Raw genomic sequence first — 22184 nt, 5'->3', positions numbered from 1 at the left:
AGTGGAGAGAGCCAGCTTTTTAAGGACACAGACTATCAAGGGAGGGGAGGTTAGGTTTCCATTTGTCCAGTTCCAAAGGTGACCTTGGAAAAATAAGTACACATCTTCAAGAGACCCTCCTGCTTGCTAACTCTCCACTGGCAGGTTTCAGGATCAATGAGTTAAGTCATTGGGCTGGAGCCAGTGTCCAGCAGCCAGAAGTTATTGCATACAGAATGTCCCAAGGCACCACAATCTGCATGGTCTAAGCAGAGGGCATGGCTCCAGGTGACAAACAGGTGTCTGTGGTTCCCTTTTCCATTCTCCTTCCAAAACCCTGTCTTTGGCCTGGCAAGGCCCTTCAGAGCCCCCAGCCCCAGTAATGTTGACCAAGGGTTGCTCCCTGTGGCAAAACGCTCTCAAAACAAGTGGTTTGGGAGAGCTGCTTTTTAGGCCAGAAGGTGCAGACAATTCCATCACTTTGTCAAGCCAATTCTAAGAGTGTAAAGATATGGCCCTTCTGCTTTCTTCTCCTGGCAGACAGGCACTGTTTTCAGCAGTGTATAGAGCAGATCTATTGTCTTCTTGTCACAGCTTTAAACCCGGTGTGCAAACCAAGCCATCAAGCTGAGGCTCCCACTGAACTTTCCATACTGCAGGAACCCATGTCAAGTAATGCAACTTGCAGGTCTGGATGGACACTGGCATCCAGCCTTCTCTGAGGTAAGGGCTCCTTGGATCAAATTCCATCTGCACCCTTACATCTCACCCCTTCTTGCTTGGTTAGAGAGTGGGAGTCTGAACATCCCAATCCCCTTGCCCCTAGCCTTCTTTAGTTTGAGAGAAGAATAAAAGCAGCAATTCCAAGTCCATAGGTGGAGGAAGGCCCAGGTTACCCTGAGAAGAAGGACCCCAGGTAGAATGGCTATGCTTCCGTTCTGTGTAGGCAGGGGAGGGAAGTGGGTGACTTAGGGGCTCCCATGAGCCACCTTGTGTCAGAGGCCATTGGAGGTGAGAAATGCAAGGCCTTGGGGTGCCTGTGCCGGGGCTGGCAGGCGAGCTGCTGCTTTGACTACTGCTCACAACAGGATTGCCCAATGCAGAGGGAACACGAGCCCCGTGGGGCATGGAGAGAAAGTCCTCCCCTGCTCCTCTGCATAGCAGGCTCCACTAGGCTGTGCCAGATGAATGCATATGGTATTTCTTTCAAAGAAGCAGTGTGTCAACAGGACAGCTTATCTGCAACTCAGCAAATAACAGACAACTCTGTTGTAACTTTAGCTCAAATATTCCAGTCAATGGTGTCTTCAAGGCTATAAAACAAGGGTTTTCTAAATCACTCTGAAGTGGGATCTGTTTCTAAGAAAGATGCAAGAGAAACTCTGAGAAGATAAAAGTTGGAAGCAGAGCTGAGGTCAACGTCCAAACACTGCGCTCCAGAGAGGGAGAGCACACAGCACTGTGCAGGACTTGAGAATGAGCTACATCTCTGGGAGAAGCAAAGGCTGGCTGCTCCTTAAGGGCAGGCAAGTCAGGAGCTCTGTCAAGAAAAGAGTACCCTCACCAAAGGGGCTCTGTGTTGCAAGGGCTGAGCACAGCAGACAGCTGAGTGTTGGCGACACCCCTAGGCAAGGCAAACCTGGTTGATTAACCAGGTCCAGGATACTGGACAAAAGGACAAAAGGCAAGAGACAGGTCTGGAGATAAGCTACAACATGGATCTGAGTGGTCAATCTAGGAGACAAACTACCTACAGTATAGGTATAAGATCCATCCAGAAAGCAAGGCCATAGACAAGACTGGAGCCCAGTACCCATACAAGTATTTCAGGTCAGGACTAAAGGCCCAGGGCTGAGCTGGGACTTCATGGATGCATGGATTGAACTAACTGAAGGTCCCAGGTGGAGTTGGTGCCAGGGGAAGCTGAGCCATTAGGGCACACTAATGTGCTCAAGGCCATGCCAGTAGCAGTTAATCCTAAAAGGGTAAATCACACCTGGCTGTACAAGTCTCTCGTGCTCCACAGGCCCTCAGACTGTGTTCCCTAGCATTTGCTGTTGCTCTTCACACTGATAAAGTGCCTTTTCCTGGGAGTACAACGCATGTTCTGCTGCATCCACCTCTGTATCTTGCACAAAGCCTGGAACCATGGCTGTAGTTGTGAAGAAATACAGGGACATAGGGGCTGAGGAAGGAATGCTCTTCGGGGAACTAGAGAAACATGAGGTAACAAAGAGTGGGACAAACTTTGAATGTTGCTGGTCTGACCTCTAGGCCAAAGCAGGGAAAACTTAGAATGGGTTACTTGGGGTCATGTCAAGTGGTTTTTTTTTGTTTGTTTGTTTGCTTTTCCCAGTGTTTGTACAGCCTCAGGATAATACTTTTTTTTAAATCTAATTTTAATTTCCCTCCCTTCTCTTGTGTCCATTGCCTCTCATCCTGTCCCCATGCATCTCCAAGCAGAGTCACAGAATCACAGGGTCATACATTAATTTAGGTTGGAAGGGACTTCTGGAGGTCATCTAGTCCAACCACCTTGCCCAAAGCAGATCTATAAAGTTCACATCCTTGTCCAGTCAAGTAAGTCAAGTACTGAAAACCTCCAAGGATGGAAATCTGACAGCCTCCCTGGGTACCTGTTCCAGTGTTTGACCAACTTCATGCTAAAAATAGTCCCTATTTCTAACTGGAATTTCCAATATTTCAAGTTAGATCTATTGCTTCTCATCCCATCACCATGCACAAGAAGAGCAATCTGGCTCCGTGTTCTCTGTATCTCATGAAGTAGTTGTAGACAGCACTAAGGTCTCCCCTTTGCCTGCTCTTCTCTCTAAGGTATTGATCCCTAGAAAAAAAAGATGGACTGGAATTTTCTTTAAGAAATACATGCTGTAACTTGCAGAGAGAGGCTTGAACTGAGACCATTTACATCAGTGCCATGTCACAGTTCCTAAAACTCCCTTGTGACTGCTTCAGGGGCAGTGGTACCAGGGACAAACACAGCACATGTTGCAAAAGAGGCAGGGTGGTTGTGGCAGGCATGTCAGGAGACACCTGGAGTAGTACTTTCTGAAGTTCAGAGCTTAGATAAAAAATGCAAAATTTGCCAGGAACACTTGAGTACCTCTTTGCTGAACATAGCAGAGGATCTAAATGGGTCCCCAATGGCTGTTTAGCTCAATGCCTACTCTGGAGAGAGCAATTTACCCATTGACATTTGATTTCCATCCAGGAGGGGAATGTCATCTGGGTATTTACTTTCAAGTTGAAATGTTCAGGGTGCTCAGAGGATACTGTTCCCTGGGGAAACCCTTCAAGCAGGAAAGTGGGGGGAAGGAGGGGGGAGGCAGACATTGTAAATTGAGGTTGTTCAAGGCACTATCTCATGAGCTCTTAAGAGCTTTGCCTCTGAAGAAAGATCTTCATCTTTTTAAAACACAGCCTTCTTTGTTTGAGGACATATTACATAATGATGAAGAGCAAATAAGCCATAAACCACTGGTGCTGTTGCCAGCCAGACCATAAGTGCTGTGGTTTGGGTCTCGTGCCTCCACCCCCTTACCTGCCGAGACCTATAACTTTCAGGCTGGACACCCCTCCAGCCAAGCCAAACCTGCCTGGCTTCCCACTCTGCAGGGTCCCCTCAGAGACAGCATGGGTGAGTGTGGGCTGGGCTGGGAGGGAACGGCACCACGCTGCTGAATGTGCTATGGATCCCAGAGCACTTTGTCTGCTGCAGGGCTCGCTTCTGCCCACACCCTGGCTATTGCAACACTAAGTCCATTAGTCTGCCCAGACTCACTGTGCCCTGGGGTGGGAACTGGAGCAGAAGACTGCATTTTCTGCTATGTGCACGCTGTATCAATGTAGCCTTGCACTGCCAGATAGCCCATTTTATAAGATGCAAATTTACCAAGCATTCTTTGTAATTTTCAGTTCTACAGAGAAAATATTAAATACCCTAGGACAGAAAATGGATTATTATTTTTTTTAGATATTCTTATATAATATTGAACAGGTATCAAGATCTAGAGTTTAGATGATTTGAAAGCACACTGCTGTCCCCAGAAGAACACCCAGGAGTGGCTGTTCCTCTCCTTTGCATCTCCATCCTAGCCAGACCTTTCAAGACTATTTATGGAGGAATGGGCCAGCAGTGAAAGGAACATTGCTTCTCTGGCGGCCTAAAGACACGATATCTTTAAACAGGTCCCTAAACACAAGTGCATCAAGACACTAAATGTTAGATAGCAATTGAGAAACAAATCAATTGGACTGGAGAGTGATTAAAAGAGCTCTGGTGTAGAACTGTATCCAGCACAAACCATTTGGACAACTCAGCATTCCCAGAAAGGGGTGTTTATGTCTAGGATGACTGCAATCACACATACTAGCGCCAGTCTGGCAATCCCAGCTTGAACGCTTTCCTTCTCAGTCATCTCTAAGAACCATGCCAAACCTAGGTATCCCACGGCAGTGCTGGGATAGGTTTGGCTCTGCTCCTGTTCAAACAGTAAAGGATCATACTAGTAATCTGACAGGGTGAGCTATATCTATTATATCATGGATTTGTTTTCCCTCTGGGTAGGTATCTCCATAATGCCCCACTGTTCAGGAACCATGATAAATTTTCTGTCATTTTATTTAGATTTAATATTTCAAAAAGTGTGCTGGTTTCCCTAGCTTCTCCAAACAAGAACAAACTGGGTCAGATGGCTACATGTGGACTTTTTGAAGTAGCCATATATAAAGGAGATAATTTGCAACAGCCAGGCAGTGGCTCTTGCATGTTTCTTCTGCCTCCTCCTACACATCTGGGTTCTTACTGCCCACCAACCTGGGCTGGTGGCAAGTGTACTCCCAGTTCACACCAGAGAATACATGTGAGTGGGAGCTGGGAGGAAAGAGGATACCTCCTTCCATCCTCACCCTACTTGTTATCTCTAGCCCCAAGACTTGGTTTTCACAGGGATTTCTGATTACAGTTACTTTGGGTTTGGACCAGGTTTTCACACTTTATCTGTCTCAAAAATCACCAACATAAGCTGCCACTGCTGATGACTCCTGTCAATGAGTATTTGATAGTTCATCTAAGGTAGTGAATTGGGACTTTGAGCTCCAAGAGGGAGCTCTACAAATAAACAAATTTATTTTTGTATTTTACTCTGCAAGAGTCAAGTGGGATTCATGGAAGAGTTATGTGCCCTTTCTTCTTCTTCTTTTTTTTTTTTTTTTCAATTTCTTCCCATTTTAGCTACTCGGTACCCTTTTCTCCTGATTTGCACCTCCCTGCTGGCTCCAGCAGCACTTCTTGCCTTTGACATAAAAAACTTACATCTCTGCAATGGCACACTGGATGAAATTATGAATCTTCACCCAGAGTCCTTCCAGCTTGGTAAGTATACCACTGTAACAGGGAGAGGCAGACAAGGTCATGTTCAGTAAGATCCTATATAGCTCTCCACCCCAACCTGACCCCACCCCTGTGCCATGGAGGAAGGACTAAATATTACTCTATGTACAGACAATACCAATTTGCTACCAATTTAGGCTACTTTGCTGGAACAAGAATAATCTCAATGTCATCCTCTGATTGTAGCCTGTCTCATCTTCTGTGTGGCATTAAGTTCTTCTGCCCATATGTGAGTCCAATAGTCCAAAACCCAGAGTTCCCAGGATCACAGAAGAAGGAACAGGTCCAATCTCACTGGCAGGAAGACCAAGGCAAGGGTGCTCTGGACAATGGGCGCTTCCTTGGAGAAGTAGTGTTACAGGTGTTGAAGCAGTGTTACAGGTGTTAAACCAAACAATCACACTGTTTTGATGACAGCAAGAACATTAGCCACCTCTGGAAATCACAAGGTCAGCAGAGAGAGGGAATTCAAGAGAGAATTGAATGCAGAGGAAATGAGTGAAGTTACAACAGAGTCTGTAGTAACAGTCAGAATCTGTAGTAAGTAGTGTCACTGACATAGGCCAGTCAAATGACAGCATTGAGTAATTTATGAGTACCAGGGAGCATTGGAGCTATGAGGAAGTCTCCTAGAAAAAATGGGTGGCTGTGTGAGCAGAAAGAGCTGGTTCACTTACAAGGGAATAAGAGTTTTTGGCAGAAAGGGACAAGGTCCAAGTGTTCAACACTGGTTTCACATCAGCCTTCACTGCAAAGATCATCTGTCAAGAAAATGCCAACATGGAGAGCATCTATGACTGAGCGCTTGGCAAGCTTCCCTGAGAAATGCCAAGTCTGAATACAGAAAAAGAGGTGTGCTCTGAGCTTCACCCTCATCTCTCACTCAGACCACTGGTATGGTGCTCTAAAAACATGACCAGTGTGAATGTAAGCTAGGTAAGCAGGGAGACATGCCAGATAAGACAGGCTAACATTTGAAAGTTTTTACTTGTGGAGGTATGAATCCAAATGGACAGGAAGTGAAGGCAGAAGAGAAGAGGGGCAGACTTTAGCTTACACACAAATGTTAGTGAACAGCTTCATATTGCTGTAGTAAAAGTAAATACCCTGCTGAGAAAGTGCACAAAACCATGTTACAAGTGTGTTTTCCACTCTACACAGGCTCAGGCCAGCCACCACATTTACTGGTGAGTTTCAAGAGATATTTGGTGAGAGTTGCAGAAAGGGGGTAAGAAATATACCAGGTAGACTGTGCCAGGGAAAACGGAAGAACTGAATCATCCAGCTCCAAAATCACATGACTGTGGAGGAGGATGTGTTAGCAATATACAGTCTAGCAGCAGGAAGAAGTGTACTCTGGGTATAGCAAGAGAAGGAATGGGCTTATATACTGTGAAAGAGGATTAAGTTAAACATTTCCTGAGAGAGAGGGGATACGAAAGCACTAACTGAGAGAGAAAGCAGGAAGCAGATATTTGAGGATGTCAGAGAGCAGCAGCTGTAGGGTTAAATGTCTGTTTCAGAGAGGGGACTGGATTTTTTATTTATTTATTTGTTTGTTTGTGATGGGCATGGATCACATAAGCCTGTGATCCATGCCTCTGTTTTTAAACAATCATTGGATACACACAAAGTGTCTTTGTGAACAAATTGCATTATTTCACTATGAACCATCCTCTCCTCCAGCAACACCCTTCAAATTCCTTTCTGAGCAAGCTGAGCAGAGCTCCTCTTAAAGTTCCTGATACCAGAACTGGTTTTCCTGTGTCATCTCTCACATTTCTTTCCCCTCTAATCCCTCTTCTTCCTGAATCCCTTTCTAACTGCTTCTACTGTAAATTAGCAACTGTCTTCCCACTGTTGCTACCACTATTTAAGGTTCTTCCCACACAAAGTGTGCTCAAACCCTTCTCATCAAGGAAGCATCTGCCCCATGCTAACATCATGTAAATTACAGAATCACAGAGAATGGTTCAGATTGGAAGGGACCTCCAAAGATCATCTACTCCAAACCCCCTTGCTCAAGCAGGGTCACATAGAGCATGTTACATAGGATGGCATCCAGGCGGGTTTTGAATATCTCCAAAGTAGGAGACTCCACAGCCTCTCTGGGCAGCCTGTTCCAGTGCTCTGTCACCCGAACTGTAAAGAAGTTCTTTCTCATATGGCAATGAAACCTCCTGTAGTTCAATTTATACCCATTACCCCTTGTCCTATCACTGACCACCACTGAGAATAGTTTGGCCCCATCCTCTTTACATTGTCCCGTCAGGTATTTGTAGAGGTAAATCGCCCTGAACTACCATCTGGCTGATATCTGAAGTGGTAAAGGTATGCTCCTCTGGAGTGAGGAGCAACAACAACCAAAAAATGGGAATATCATCTGGAGAAGATTACATTCTCCCAGTAGGTATTTGACATGTGTACTCTCAACACTCACTCCTGTCTCCTCTGTTCTTGTTAATTCAGATAAGGATGACAAACATGTTCGACAGGTCAGAGACATTGCCCCTCATTCACAAGTGGCTCATGGTAAGTCTGTTCTCAAGAAGTACATCTGCTCACAAGATTCCACCATTATTAAGAGCCTAGAGGCTCATGAAGAGTTCTCAGCCATCTCAGTCCATATCCGACATGTATACAGGCTCCTCCCAGGAAAAATGTTGATTTTCTGATAGGCTACAGAAGTGTCACAGCTCATAATCTCAGATGGACCCTAACACCAGCCACGTCCTGGACTTAGTGATGAGGGATTTTAACATGAAGTTTCTATCTAAAGATCCAAACTGTAAAGTCATGATTTATTATTTGCCTTCAAGTTGTGGTGTTTGGTTATTATCCTATTTTTGCCATTCATTTGATGACAAGGCTGGGTAAGAAAAGGACTGACTGCGTAACAGAACTCACTAAGTCAACATCAGTCCATATGACCACATGATAAGGTTTCACTGGGTAGAAATAACCACTGGTACTGCTATGTGAGTGAACACATTGCTTCATTGTTTAAGGGGCTGACAATCTAGGGAATGGAAAGACTGATCAAATGAAATAAGTCAGAAAACCTCTAAAGAGCTCTTGGGTAAGCCCAGAGAAAACCAGTGGACTTGTCCTATTGAGATCACAAAGGCTGATTTTGTTATGAGCAATATGGATGTCTGGACCACACTCTAGGTTTTCTAAGATAACTATAAATCTCTAATCCTTCCGTGCAAGTGGCTTTAGAATCCAGATTTGCATTTATCTCTGTGGTGATATATCACCAACATGCTACAGGTGAATCACCACAGCACTGCAGTGGTGTGGTGACAGAGACTCTGACCTGGACAAAGTTGTATTGTGTGCTGGTTGAAGGCAATGTTTTTGATTATTTCAAGACTTTAATTTACCCCTGTGGAATATGTCAGGAATACAGCCCAGGAGTGTGTGTGCAATAAAATATAGGTACAAAAGAATTACCAGGTGCTTTCAGTGTCTCATTGTGTGCAATGTAATGCAATAACCAGCTCTGTTTCCTGCCCCAGGCTGGCCCAAGGACTGCAGCGAGATCCCTGCTGGTAGCCGCAGCGGTGTCTACATCATACAGCCAAAAGGACTCCACCAGCTCGTGGTGTACTGTGAAATGAATGTGACAAATGGGGGCTGGACGGTCATCCAGAGGAACCAGAAAGACACAGCTGTCACCTGGGCTGAGTCCTGGAGCACCTATAAATACGGCTTTGGGAATGTGCGCAGCGAGTACTGGCTGGGCACCGAGTACATTCATCAGATTGCCAAGCAGAAGGTCTACCAGGTCAGGTTTGTCATCTGGGACACCAAAAACAACATCAAATTTGCAGACTACAACCTCTTCAGTGTGGAAGATGAATCCCATGGCTACCGGCTGAGGCTGGGCTCCTACACAGGGACAGCAGGAGATGCCATGACTTCAGACAATCCCAACACTATGCATGACAACATGAAGTTTTCCACAAAAGATCGAGATCAGGATACTTACAGTAAGAACTGTGCCTACAGCTATGAGGGCGGGTGGTGGTACTCGGCATGTTATTCTGTACGGCTGAATTTCAAAGGTGGCATGACATGGGGTAGCCTGTGTAAAGGGGACTGCAAATCTTCCCTTATCCTCATCAAACCAGCTCCATACTGTTAGTGCTTCTTCCCCCTCCTGTATGCACTGGGTGCTCTCAAAGGCTCTGCAGACCTCGAGCCTTTCTGGAGCAGAGAGAAGAGCCTAAGAGTATCAGGGTTTTATTGAAATGTCACTTTCTTTTTTCTGTCTCTAGTGCAGTCTTCCCCTTTCTTCAGCTCTTTCCTTGTGCTTGCCAATGATTACTTTTTATTATGTTCATAATCAAGGAAAAAAAAAACTGAAATTTGTGGATTCCGCATATACCTTCCCTGTTGGAGGAAGACACTGAACCCTGGAATGACTTTTCATCAGTGATCATAAGTTGCCTCCAGAATTCACAACAAGCAAAAAAGCTATGTGCCACAAATTCCATACACTCTGTGTCTCTCTGTGGTGTCTGGTAAAGCAGCCAAATAAATTTGCTTCCTTGAGCTTATTCTCCATTAATGAATGTCTGTTCTATATCTCTGATGTGCTCCCGCTGAGACCAAAGAAATCCCATGTCAGGTGCTAGGACTGGAGCAATGGGGTTTATTGAGAGAAAAAGTCTGAAGTGTTTCTCACAGAAATGGATGTAAGAGAATTTAAAACTAGTTACACTGAAATATAGGACCTGTAACTCTGTGCAGGAGGGTTCAGAAGGGATGTAGCACATGAAAGAACTCTTTACACATCATCACCATGTTCACAGTCCAGTGTCAAATTCTGTGGTGATGTCCCTGCGATGAGGACCTCATCCTCCTGGGAGTCTGTGTCTGTCATGAGTTGGTCATGGCACCTGCCTGTCTGCACAGTCATGCTTCGATCCTATAGAAAAATGATTTCAAAGATGTAAGTACATCTTTCTGCTGTGACCAAGAAGCACTGAACATAATGGAAGCAAAAGAAAGGTAGGTTAGATGTTAGGAGTTAGTTGAATTAGGACAGATTATAATGAGGGAAGAGCCTATTACAAGAATGAGCAGAGTGTAGCTCATCATATCAAATTTCCAAAGATCAATTTAGATGAACCTTTGTCAGGAAAGGTGCAGACTGAGCTGATGCTGTGAGGCTGCAGGACAAGGTCCCTGAAGCTCCTCCGTCCCATGACACTATGGCGTTGCCAGGACAGACTGTTCAAGAAGCGCTTTCACCTTTACAAAGGGTTCTGGCTTTGTTTTGAGGCAGCACAGCACCAGCAGTGCTTGCTCTCTGTTCACTTGCTCTCCTGACAGCCTCCAGCACCAAGCAATGGCCCACGAAGACAGAGTGCAGAGAACTGGTGGGACCTCAGAGTCCAGCCTATGCCAAAGTCTCTTGCTTTGGCTGGAGTCCCCACTTGGCCTTGGAGAGTGACCCATCAGAGACCCTGCAATGTCACTTGGCCCTCTCCAGAGATGGGAGTATCTCCAGCTTTGGAAACAATCCAAATTAAATCAGACATAGCCCTGAGCAGGCTGATCTGCTTTGGGGGTCAACTCTGCCATGCAAGGGTTGGATTAGAGATCCTAGAAGTGCCCTTCCTGACACCAGTTATCCTCTAAGACAGAAAGGGAACAGTCACTCTGAGCAAAAGCCATGCCTTTAGTTCCCTCATTATAGTGTCTCCTTGCAATGGGCACCACAGTGCAGGGAGGGAGTGCACAGGGCAGGTCAATGATGGACGTGGCGTCAGCTGGTAGAGAAGCACCCATAGCAGCAGATGGGGAGAATGGGTGGCTGAAAGGTGTCCTCCCTGCCATACACCGTCCTCAGAGCAGATTTGGCTTTTAGAGCCAGAAGACTCAATGATTTCAGGTGGCATTAGGCAGACTGAGAAATGACACTGCTGCTGCTCCTGGGCCTCTGAGGTTTCCAAGTGGAACTCCAAAATTGGACTTGTGTTTGCACAGCCAGACTAAGGAGCAAATGATCCTCATCCCCGCACAACAGCACATCCCAGTGTGCAACCAGGTTGTCATCTCTCCTGCAACAGCACTGGCTCTGCACAACTCCTTCCAAGCTACACATCCAAATGCTTTCTAAGTCCTGCTTGGCTCCTGGCTACCCAATGGTGGTGACCTTCAGCTCCCAGCAGCTCAATGGCAGCTTTACTTTGCACAGTTCCAGTAGCCAGAGTTGGTTTGAGATGACACTCAAACTGAGGGAGCTGGGGTTGTTCAGCCTGGAGAAGAGGAGGCTCAGGGGCAACCTTATCGCTCTCTACAGTTACCTTAAAGGAGGCTGTAAAGAGGTGGGGGTTGGTCTGTTCTCCCACGTGCCTGGTGACAGGACGAGGGGGAATGGGCGAAAGTTGTGACAGGGGAGTTTTAGGTTGGATGTTAGGAAGAACTTCTTTACCGAAAGGGTTATTAAGCATTGGAACGGGCTGCCCAGGGAGGTGGTGGAGTCACCATCCCTGGAGGTCTTTAAAAGACGTTTAGATGTAGAGCTTAGCAATATGGTTTAGTGGAGTACTTAGTGTTAGGTCGGAGGTTGGACTCGATGATCTTGAGGTCTCTTCCAACCTAGAAATCTGTGATACTGTGATACTGTGATACTGTGACACCTTGTATTGGGCTTACATAGCAAGGCTTTGGTAGCAGGGGAGCTGCAGGGGTGAATTCTGAGAGAAGAGCCCAGCAGCTGCCCCATGGTAGAGAGGAGCAGGTTCCAGATGTCTCCAAAAGGACCCACCACTGAACAAAGCTGAGCTAATGAGCAATGCTGGTTGTGCCTCTGGGAGAGTACTCTGAAGAAAGGGGAACACTGCTGTGCAACAGCAGCTGGGAGAAAAGAGTAAGAAAATACATGGAGAAACAAATTTACAGAACCCAACGTCAGTGCAGCAGGAGGCAGGAGGTGCTCCACGCACGCAGCAGAAGTTCCCCTGCAGCTTGTAGAGAGGCCCCTGGTGGAGCAGGCTGTCCCCCTGCAGCCCACGGGTCCCACACGGAGCAGATCTCCACGCTGCAGCCCGTGGAGGAGCCCCCGCTGGAGCAGGTGGATGTGGCCTGGAGGAGGCTGCAGCCCATGGAGAGCCCCCGCAGGAGCAGGGGGTCTGGGGGGAGCTGCCACCCGTGGGGGACCTGTGCTGGAGCAGTTTGCTCCTGACAGATGGCCCCCATGGTACGGAGCCATGTGGGAGCAGCTCTTGAAGAGCTGCTGCCTGTGGGCAGCCCCTGCAGGCTCAGTTCAGGAAGGACGGCATCCTGTGGGAGGGACCCCGCGTGGAGCAGGGGCAGAGAGTGACTGCGAAGGAGAAGCAGAGACAAAGAGGCATGGTATACTGATTCTGTCGGGGATGGAGTTAACCGTCCCTGCAGCAGCCCTTATAGCATTGTGCTCTGCACTTGTAGTGAGAACAGCACTGATATCACACCAATGTTCTGTCTGTTGCTGACCAGTGCTGGCACAACATCAAGACTTCTCCAAACCTTCCACAGCCAGTAGGCCGGGGGTGGGCAAGACGTGGGGAGGGGAGATCACCAGGTCAGCTGACCTAAACTGACCAAAGGGATATTCCATACTGTATGATGTCACACTCACCAATAAAACGTGTGGAAGGAGAAGGAGAAAGGGGGCTCTTGTTATGGAGACGTCTGTCCTTTCAAACAACCACTATGCCTACTGAGGCCCTGCTTCCCAGGATGTGGCCAAACATCACTCATTGATGGGAAGTAGAGAGGTGTTTATTTTTTTTTTCTTTCTGTGCTTCCACGTATGGCCTTTGTTTTCTTTCTTCGTTTTTTCTTTTTTTTTTTCCTTTTTTTTTCCCCCTTTTTGTTTTCCCCTCATTGGTCTCAGTGTGAACAAGAACCACTTGGTCACAGAGCCTAGCCGCCGTGTCTCCACTCCGCTTTACGCTCCATACTGTTCCTTAGAATCAGCACACCAGCTTCCCCCAGTGTGACAGCATCTAAGGTTGGAAGCCTAGGGAACACTCAGATAATGCAGCTACGCCCTACCCTGAAAGCCTCTTCAATGCTGTACATTTTCTGTAAAATGTGAATATTATTTTTTATTCTCCTTATTACTTTAGGCAATTACACCACAAACCATAACCCTAACTCCAAACCCTGATTCTGACCCTAATCGTAAACCCTGATCCTGATCCTAACCATAACCCCTGGACCCTGCTCCTCACGGAGCATCATATGGGGACATGGGGGGCTGATGGGGACAGGGAATCAGAGCCATGGGCTGGTACAGGGATGTGCAGATGGTGAGGACACATGGACAAGGAGTAGGACCCCCTATAGTCCCGCTTACACTACATCACATATACCAAGCCCACACAGTACCTGAAACACTGCACCCAATGTTGCAACCCATGTGCTGCCCTACACTGTGCCCCATATGTTACACTGCACATATTACACCTCACACACTACCCCAAAAGCTACCCCTCACATTGCAATGCATGCACTACACCCTGTATTGCACCCAGTCCAACAGAAAGCACAGAACCTGCGAAGGGCCCAGCGTATGGCAGCAGCACAGAGCTGACGGCTCCAGAGGGGGGACCTGGCCAGCCCCCAGGGGTGCACGGGAGAGCACCCTTCATGTACCATCTTTGTACAGCTGGGCTCTCTGCCACCACCTGCGCAGCTCCCCTTTTCTGCCACCTCCCATAGGAGGGTAGTGTTTCCCCACCACGGATGTTTGCAACTTGGCTGCCAGCTTTGCAGGAGCTCTCAGAAATGATGCTGTGAACTGAGCCAGTGCACAAGCAGGTGGAGGGGCTAGGAGCACCTTCTGCAGAGGTGCATGTGTTGGAGGAGAATGAAGCACAGGAAACCACAGCCCTTTGTAGGCTTTTTTTTCTCAGTATCAGCAAGGCTGGGTTTCTCACCACCCCTTGCCATAGAGTGTTCTTTGTGCACAAAGCAGCTAAAAGGACAGTTGGAAATTCTGGAGCTCCTCCCTAGCCATAACTGGGGAGAGACATCTGTAAAGCAGCATCTTCATTACAACACACACAGCTCTTTGCACAGGGCTTCCCAGACGGCCCTGACCTCTTCCTGGACAGTCTGCTTCAAGAAATCAGTGCCCTGGGGGCTTTGCGCCCATGGGTGCACAGGCAGGAGGATCCTGCAGGCACAGCACTTGGTGCCTGTTACCTCATGAGATGCTGGTGTGACTTGCAGGCCCGGGGACGCTCCCTGTCAATGTGGCAGTGCATTAGCAGCCCAAATGGCGCCAAGCAGGGCTGGTTGGACCACCAGCACCAAGGCTCTATGCCAGACTGGGACAAGGAGCCACTGGTAGGCGGGCAGCCAGAACCCTGTCAGGGCTCATTGCATAGAAATACTTCCCAGAACTTGGAGCCTGAGGATGCTGGGGAGAGCAGCAGGCAGAAGAGCGTTCAAGAGTAGCTCCAGTGCCAGGGTGCCTTGGTGCTCTGCTCTGGCAGGGTAAATCTCTCTTGAGCTGACAGGTGCAGCAGTGCCAGAATGTGCACAAGATGTATAAATGCAGTGCAGGGCAAGACCAATGCCGTGACAAGCAGGATGCACACAGTGTGATGCAGGATGCTATGCATTGCTGTGCAAGTTCCGCACAGTGTGCTGTAGTGCAGGACACATACGTGCATGCATATGCAGGAAGCACACAGTGGGGTGCAGGAAGCACACAGGGTGCAGTGCAGGAAGCATACAGTGGAATGAAGGACACACACAGCAGGGTGCAGTGCAGGATGCACACAGCAGGTGCAGGAAGCACGCGGCAGGGTGCAGTGTAGGATGCACACAGAGGGGTGCAGGAAGCACATAGAGGGTGTGGGATTGTGGTGGTTACTCAGTGAGGCAGCTAAGCTCCAACAGCCACTCTCTCTCTCTCACACACACAGACACACACACACACACAGACACACACACCCCATCCCCTCAAAGGGAAAGGGGGAGAAGGTACGATGAAAAGGGCTCAAGAGTTAAGGACAGGAAGATCACTTAACAATTGTTGTAACAGGCAAAACAGACTCAGCACAGGGAGATTAATGTAATTGATTACCTACTACTAACAAGCTAAAGCAGAAAAAAACTCAAACTAAAAACACCTTCCCCCCATCCATCTTCTTCTGTGTCCTCCCTCCAAGTGGGGCAGGGGAACTGGGAAAGGGGGCTGCAGTCAGTCCTTGATGCTTCATCTCTGCTGCTCAGAAAAATTCAGGGGTAGAAACTTGACTGCTCAAATCCTTATCAGATCTGTTTCCAGACATTTCTGTGCTGGAGGCTGGGAAACTCTCCTTGTATAGCCCTACTCTTACTCTTTACGTAAAAGATGTTGCAGTGCAGAAGCTGCGGGAAAAGTAGCACACCAGGAACTCACAGGAGGTGGGGATTGCATTCCAGAGAAGTTCTACGTTAGTAAAAAACATAGCTGTAGTGAGAGCCATGCGCTGCTACTGGAGCAGGAATTGCTCTGTCCTGGGGTCAGCCTGGTCAAGGCTAATATTTCCAGAGAAACTATCTGGTGGGAGACAGCATTTAATGCCCACTGCTTGGCCTCAGGTGTATGGTGCTTTCACATTGATGGGCAGCCAAGTTCCACCACACTGCTCTCTCACTCCTTCTCCTCAAAAGAATGGAGGGAGAAAATATAATGAAAAAAGGCAAATGGGTTGAGATAAGGACAGGGAGAACACTCAACAACTACCGTCACAGGCCAAATAGACTCAGCACAGGGAGATTAATGTAACTGATTGCTTATTACTAACAGACTAGAGCAGTGAGAAACTAAAACCAAACTTAAAACACCTTCCCCCCCAACCACAATTTTCTACATCCTCCCCCCAAGTGGGCAGGGAAATGGGGAATGGGGGTTGTGGTCAGTCCATGTGTGTTGGTTTTACCTTGCTGGACAGCTGAACTCCACCACAACCGCTCTCTCAGAAGAAAAGGAGAAGAAAGCATGATGGAAAGAAAAACAATGCTCATGGGTTGAGATAAGGATAATTTAACTAAGTGGAAAAAAAAGGGAAAAAAAGAAAAAGAAAAAAAAAAAAAAAGAAAAATAACAAAGGCCATATGTGGAAGCACAGAAAGAAAGGAAAAAAAAACCTCTCTACTTCCCATCAATGAGTGATGTTTGGCCACATCCTGGGAAGCAGGGCCTCAGTAGGCATAGTGGTTGTTTGAAAGGACAGACGTCTCCATAACAAGAGCCCCCTTTCTCCTTCTCCTTCCACACGTTTTATTGGTGAGTGTGACATCATACAGTATGGAATATCCCTTTGGTCAGTTTAGGTCAGCTGACCTGGTGATCTCCCCTCCCCACGTCTTGCCCACCCCCGGCCTACTGGCTGTGGAAGGTTTGGAGAAGTCTTGATGTTGTGCCAGCACTGGTCAGCAACAGACAGAACATTGGTGTGATATCAGTGCTGTTCTCACTACAAGTGCAGAGCACAACGCTATAAGGGCTGCTGCAGGGACGGTTAACTCCATCCCCGACAGAATCAGTATACCATGCCTCTTTGTCTCTGCTTCTCCTTCACAGTCACTCTGTGCCCCTGCTCCACGTGGGGTCCCTCCCACAGGATGCCGTCCTTCCTGAACTGAGCCTGCAGGGGCTGCCCACAGGCAGCAGCTCTTCAAGAGCTGCTCCCACATGGCTCCGTACCATGGGGGCCATCTGTCAGGAGCAAACTGCTCCAGCACAGGTCCCCCACGGGTGGCAGCTCCCCCCAGGCCCCCTGCTCCTGCGTGGGCTCCTCTCCATGGTTGCAGCTCTGGCCTGGGGCCTGCTCCTGCGGGGGCTCTCCCCAGGCCACGGCCTCCTCCAGGCCACATCCACCTGCTCCAGCGGGGGCTCCTCCACGGGCTGCAGCGTGGAGATCTGCTCCGTGTGGGACCCGTGGGCTGCAGGGGGACAGCCTGCTCCACCAGGGGCCTCTCCCCAGGCCGCAGGGGAACTGCTGCTGTGAGCCTGGAGCACCTCCTGCCTCCTGCTGCACTCACCTTGGGGGCTGCAGGGTGTTTTTCACTCCTCTCTCTCCCAGCTGCTGCTGTGTAGCATTTTTTTTCCCTTTCTTAAATCTGCTCTAAGAGGTACAGACAACCTTGCTTATTGGCATGGCTCTAGCCAGTGGCGGGTACCTTTTGGAGATGGCTGAAAATGGCCCTTATCTAACATGGAGCAGCTTCTGGACTCCTCACAGAGGCCATCCCTGCAGCCATCCCCTTTCCACCCCATCTCCCCTCCTCCCCTGCCCCCCTCGCAACAAAATCTTTGCCACATAAACCCAACACAAGGACGCACAGGCAAGGTGCAGTGCAGGGTGCCGACAGCAGGTGCAGCATGCACACAGCGAGGTGCAATGCAACACAGGGTGCACACAGAGGGTGCAGTGCAGGATGCACGTAGCGGGTACAGGAAGCACACAGCGGGGCGCAGGGTGCACAGAGCAGGTGCAGCATACACACGGCGAGGCGCAGTGCAGCGCAGGAAGCACCCAGCGGGCGCAGCATGCCCGCAGCCCAGGACAGCGCGTGGCGGAAGCGCCTCGCTCCCGGCGGCCCCGTTAAGGCGGGCGGGGCGGGGCGGGGCTCCGGGCGTGCGGCTCCCGGTGCCGCGGTCGGCGGCGGACGGCGGCGGGGTCCCGACCGTGCCCGGCCCATGGCCCGGCCCCTGGCGCCCCCCGAGGCCCCGCGCTGCTTCGCGGCGCTGAGCACGGTGCAGCTGCGGGCGTTACTGCAGGACGAGCCCCGGCTGCAGCGCGCCGCCCGCCTCAGCAGGAAGGTAGGGGCTCGGCGGGGCTCGGGGCCGCCGGCAGCACCGTGCGAGGAGCGGGGCTGGGCGGTCCGGACCCCGTCCCTCTTTGGCCGGGCACTGGCCGGCCTGGCGTCCCAGCCGCGCCGCCTCGGTCACGGCGGCCGCGGGGGAAGCTTTGTGCGTGTACCTGCGGCTGCTCCGGTGCTGCTGCTGCCGCCGCCGGGAGTGGGGGGGGGGGGGGGCAGCGGCCGTCGCACCCATCGAAAACCTGAGCGCGGTCAGACCCTCTGCCTCCGCTGCTCTCCCTGTTGAGGCAAAGCTGCGATTGCAGGGGAACGGCAGCAAGGGAGGAAACGGCCGAGGGATGTGCCGCAGCCCTGTGGCAGCTGCTCCCCGCCTGGAGCCCCCCCAGCTGTGCCCCCCCACGCCTGGGTGCCTTCCCCCAGCTCACACCAAGGTGGCCGGAATAATCCAGGGGTGCCCTTCGGCTCCCATGGGTCCTGTGCTGCTTGGCGGGAATGGAGACACTATTTTTAAGTTAATGTAAGCCTGTTGTCACCGTACTTCCCCTTGGCCTGCTCTCTGCTTTCCATGGGTGGAAGATGTGTGTGCAGCAGGAGAGGGTGCCTCTCTCCTGACATCCTCATTAGCTAATGAGGCCTTTCAGGAGCTGTGACTCGCTGCAGAAGGGGGGCTGGGTATGCCAGCTGTGAGCTCTGCTAACCTTCAAGGTATCCTGCCCTGTGCTGTGGATGAGTTTTCCCTAGGACGTGCCCCTTTTGAGACAGAGCAGACGGTGGGGATGGGGGGAGGTTCCATGGCTCAGAGTGGCTCCAGCTGTGCCTCCCGGTGTGAACCCTGCATCCCCGTAGTTTCAGAGTCTGCAGCTGGAGCGGGAGATGTGTTTGGCATCAAACAGTACCCTGGCCAGGGAGAACCTGTCCCTGCGCCCACAGCTGGAGGACGGGAAGGCTTCCTTAGCCATCAAGTACCAGGAGCTACAGGAGATACAAGAAGCGTGCTGGGACAAGCAGCAGCGCCTGGGTGAGTGGAGGGTAAGGCGGAGCTGTGCAGGGCTGGCTGGCATGTCCAGAGAATGCTGCATTAACAGGAAGGCCAGGGTGGGCTCAGCACCCTCAGACATGCATGGGGATATGGCCTGGTTGTGATCAGGAGTGGTGTAAGGTGTAACTGGCGCTCAGCTGCCATGGTAGGATGCAAGCTCTGCTGTGCAGATTGCTCCAGGGATGTGTTTGGGGGCTTTTTGTTGAGGGGGGGAGAGGTCCCCTCATGCTTGGGAGTGGGAAAGACCACAATCCCAGCAGTGGGGACATCTGGGGGGAGGTTTGTTGGCAGCTCCATCCTTTCCTGGCACAGAGACATACCTGGAGAAGTGGAGCCCACAGAGTGCCCTTGGCCAGCTCCAAGCCAAGCTGGATGCCTCCGAGGCAGAGTCAGAGGTGAGTCAGATGAGGCCCCTGTGCTACTGCCCCTTCCTCGCCTGGGGCCTGTGCCCTCCTGTGTGCAGGACCCTGGAGAACAGTCCAGGGGCTCAGCCACCTGGGCTCCCTCCATGGTCCTGCAGCTCTCATTGCTTGACACTGCCCACTGCCTGTCCTGCAGGCACAGATGGAGCAGTTCCTGGCCCAAGACCTGCCCCTTGATGCCTTTCTGGAATCCTTTTGCCAGAGCCGCACACGCTCTCACATCTGCCGGGTGCAGCTGGAGAAACTGCAGGAGCTGCTGCAGAAAGGCAGGGCAGACAGGCACCCTGCAGGCCCCGTGGGGCGCCCAGGTGCCCAAGTCAGCCCAGCGCCAGTCCGCCTTGCCCCGCTGTGGAGCGGAGCAACCCCCAAAGACCTCCATCTCTGCTATCACTTCGTGCCTGCCTGTCTTATCCCCTCAGAGACTGTTGTGCCCTTTGCCATGCCAGCTGTACCTCTGAAACGCCATCTCCCAGCCCTGGAAAAGCAGCCAGCAGCCCCCTGCCCTGACACCCCTATGGGCTTGCCCCTGCGCCTTGTCCGACACGTCCCCCTGCTCAGCCCCCGTCCTTTCTGCGTGCAGCAGCTGCCACGCCACCAGAAGCAGGAGCCACCACACCGGTAACAGAACAGGGGCAGGGCGGTGCCCTGTGGGCTGCATGGTCTTGGCCAGGGAGCACGCAGGGGTGTCCACAAGGCCCTGAGGCTGTGGTAGCTGTCGGGCAGGTACAGGGGGTGGGTACTTGTGGAGAAGGAGCTGCTTGGCTGAGGATGCAGTGGGGTAGCAAGTGTGGCCAGGCAGTAGATGCTGCGCTTGGTGAGCTGTTGGGGGGAAAGATATGTCTGTGTCCACAGCAAGAGGAACAGTGATGGGAGATGGGGGTGGGGGTCAGTAGAGCCCAGGTGGGTTGGAGGAGGCAGGGAAGAGGGCTCAGGAGCTCTGGGCGCCACATGCTTTCTAAATAAAGACTTTTTTCCATGCTCTGTGTTCCCCTGTTGGCCTGTCTGTTAACAGATGTACAGGAGGGGTGGGGAGGAGGTGGCTGTGGGGGTGACACTTGCCAGGTTTGCACAGGCATTGCCCTTGTGCTTGGTCCAGTCCATCGGCATTGTGGGGATGGTGAGGGCTGCCACAGGAAGCAGGAAGTGCAGGTCTCCCCCCAGCCCTGCAGTATTTTTAGTACACACTCCCTATCTACCCTCTTGCACTAGTCCTGGCTCCCCAGAGACTCATCTGGGAGTCTTTCCTTAAACTCATGCAATGGATGGTGAGACAAAGCTGGGAGGAAGCAGGATAGCCCTCAGGCAGCCTACTTGCTCCCTGTACTGGGATGTCTCTTGTGCTGGTGTGTTGATGCTGTTTCTAGCCTTTGATTGGTTTTCAGGCTCTTCTTATGCTTTCAGTCGCTGTCTGGTTGCAGGGGTTTTTGTTTGTTTTCCCCAGCTGTCTATCTACCCTCCAGCTAGGAGGCCCTGTTGTGCAGACAGCTTAGAAATCATACAAAGAAGCACAGGGCTCTGGCTTCAAAGCACCCCAGAATATGGACTGTAGGCTGGCAGTGCTTGATCATCCCCTTCACCATGCAGCTTGCAGAGTCCCATGAGTGCTCCTGCACCCAGGGAGGAGGTGGGCAGTACTGCTACCCTTACCCAGGGTACCCCACCCCATGCTCCAAACCCCAACCCTCACCTGTGGCACTGAGGCCAGTCATCCAGTTTAACCAGTTCAAACAGGTTTAAGACTAAGATAAATCAGGAACCAGCCACCGAAATGAATGCTGTCACTTTATTGGCAGGCCAGAAGACTGTGGTGGCTGGAATATTTGTTGTTTTGCAGAGCACCTCCTTCTTTCCAGGGTCCCACCATGCTCAGTTTATGTTCATCCCTTCAACAAAGGGTGCCAGGACATGGCTGACTGCTGGTCAGGCTCTGGCTTGCCCCACAACACTAATGTGACCAGGGAAATAAGGGGACTGGGTAGGAGCACATAGGAGGCCAGTTTAACCCTCAGCTTTACTGTAAGGAAGGTTCATGCTACAGATCTCAAGAGGTTGCTATTCCTCCATCCCAGTGCCCTGAGGCCAGTGCCCAGGCTCTGGCCAGAGTCCCTGTGCAGGACACGTTGGCCAAGGGTCCTGGCTGCGGCCTCATTATCCCTCGCTATAGGGTTTGCACTGTCGCTTTCACCCCACAGACCATTATTTGCACCTCCTGCAGCCATGGCAGGATCTGAAGCCACTGAAGCGCAATGTTCCCATACCCAGCTCCCAGAGAAGGGAAAGGGCCCGGAGGCTGCCTTGGGCATGGTGCTGAGTGCCCGGTGCTCTCTTGCAGTACCGCCCATGGCACAGGCAGGGAGGATGTGCACAACCTGTCCTGGAGGACCCTGTTGGCCCAAACCAGCATCTTTTAGAGGGTAATTTTGGTCTTTGCTTCATCCTCCTCACTGTGGCCACTGGCCAAGTCCTCTCCTGGAGCAAGCTCCACGTGGGACCACCTCAAGGCTGT

At 50.7% G+C, this 22184-nt stretch overlaps 2 protein-coding genes across 4 annotated transcripts; both read left to right on the top strand.

Annotated features, from left to right (window-relative positions):
• The first annotated feature begins 571 nt into the window (after positions 1-571).
• On the top strand, positions 572-9968 carry LOC308180920 (fibrinogen-like protein 1-like protein). 2 transcript variants are annotated; one of them, XM_080563354.1, is made up of 4 exons: positions 572-702; positions 5234-5374; positions 7862-7924; positions 8914-9968. In XM_080563354.1, exons 2-4 carry the CDS (start codon positions 5344-5346, stop codon positions 9540-9542), a joined length of 723 nt encoding a protein of 240 aa, XP_080419480.1. In that variant the 5' UTR covers positions 572-702; positions 5234-5343; the 3' UTR covers positions 9543-9968. The 2 variants fall into 2 exon arrangements, with proteins under 2 accessions (XP_080419480.1, XP_080419479.1); XM_080563353.1 differs by lacking the exon at positions 572-702 and adding an exon at positions 3399-3637.
• A 7117-nt stretch (positions 9969-17085) lies between these two features.
• On the top strand, positions 17086-20656 carry VPS37D (VPS37D subunit of ESCRT-I). 2 transcript variants are annotated; one of them, XM_080563338.1, is made up of 4 exons: positions 17086-18218; positions 19064-19246; positions 19569-19651; positions 19815-20656. In XM_080563338.1, exons 1-4 carry the CDS (start codon positions 17946-17948, stop codon positions 20134-20136), a joined length of 861 nt encoding a protein of 286 aa, XP_080419464.1. In that variant the 5' UTR covers positions 17086-17945; the 3' UTR covers positions 20137-20656. The 2 variants fall into 2 exon arrangements, with proteins under 2 accessions (XP_080419464.1, XP_080419463.1); XM_080563337.1 differs by having other exon boundaries at positions 17729-18218; positions 19064-19235.
• Positions 20657-22184: the final 1528 nt, after the last annotated feature.

This window comes from Anser brachyrhynchus, assembly GCF_964034855.1.
Source record: "Anser brachyrhynchus genome assembly, chromosome: 20".
In the NCBI taxonomy this organism is placed as follows: domain Eukaryota; kingdom Metazoa; phylum Chordata; class Aves; order Anseriformes; family Anatidae; genus Anser; species Anser brachyrhynchus.
The sequence above is the reverse complement of the archived record's forward strand: the minus strand, read 5'-3'. Positions and strand labels throughout refer to the sequence as shown.

Excerpts from the sequence above, each read along its gene's own strand:
- LOC308180920 (XM_080563353.1), top strand. Across the intron at positions 5,375-7,861 it reads CCCAGAGTCCTTCCAGCTTG|ATAAGGATGACAAACATGTT; the intron begins GTAAGTATACCA and ends TTGTTAATTCAG. Across the intron at positions 7,925-8,913 it reads TCATTCACAAGTGGCTCATG|GCTGGCCCAAGGACTGCAGC; the intron begins GTAAGTCTGTTC and ends TTCCTGCCCCAG.
- VPS37D (XM_080563337.1), top strand. The coding sequence starts at position 17,946 with ATGCCCGCAGCCCAGGACAGCGCGTGGCGGAAGCGCCTCGCTCCCGGC. Across the intron at positions 18,219-19,063 it reads CCGCCCGCCTCAGCAGGAAG|TTTCAGAGTCTGCAGCTGGA; the intron begins GTAGGGGCTCGG and ends GCATCCCCGTAG. Across the intron at positions 19,236-19,568 it reads GGACAAGCAGCAGCGCCTGG|AGACATACCTGGAGAAGTGG; the intron begins GTGAGTGGAGGG and ends TTCCTGGCACAG.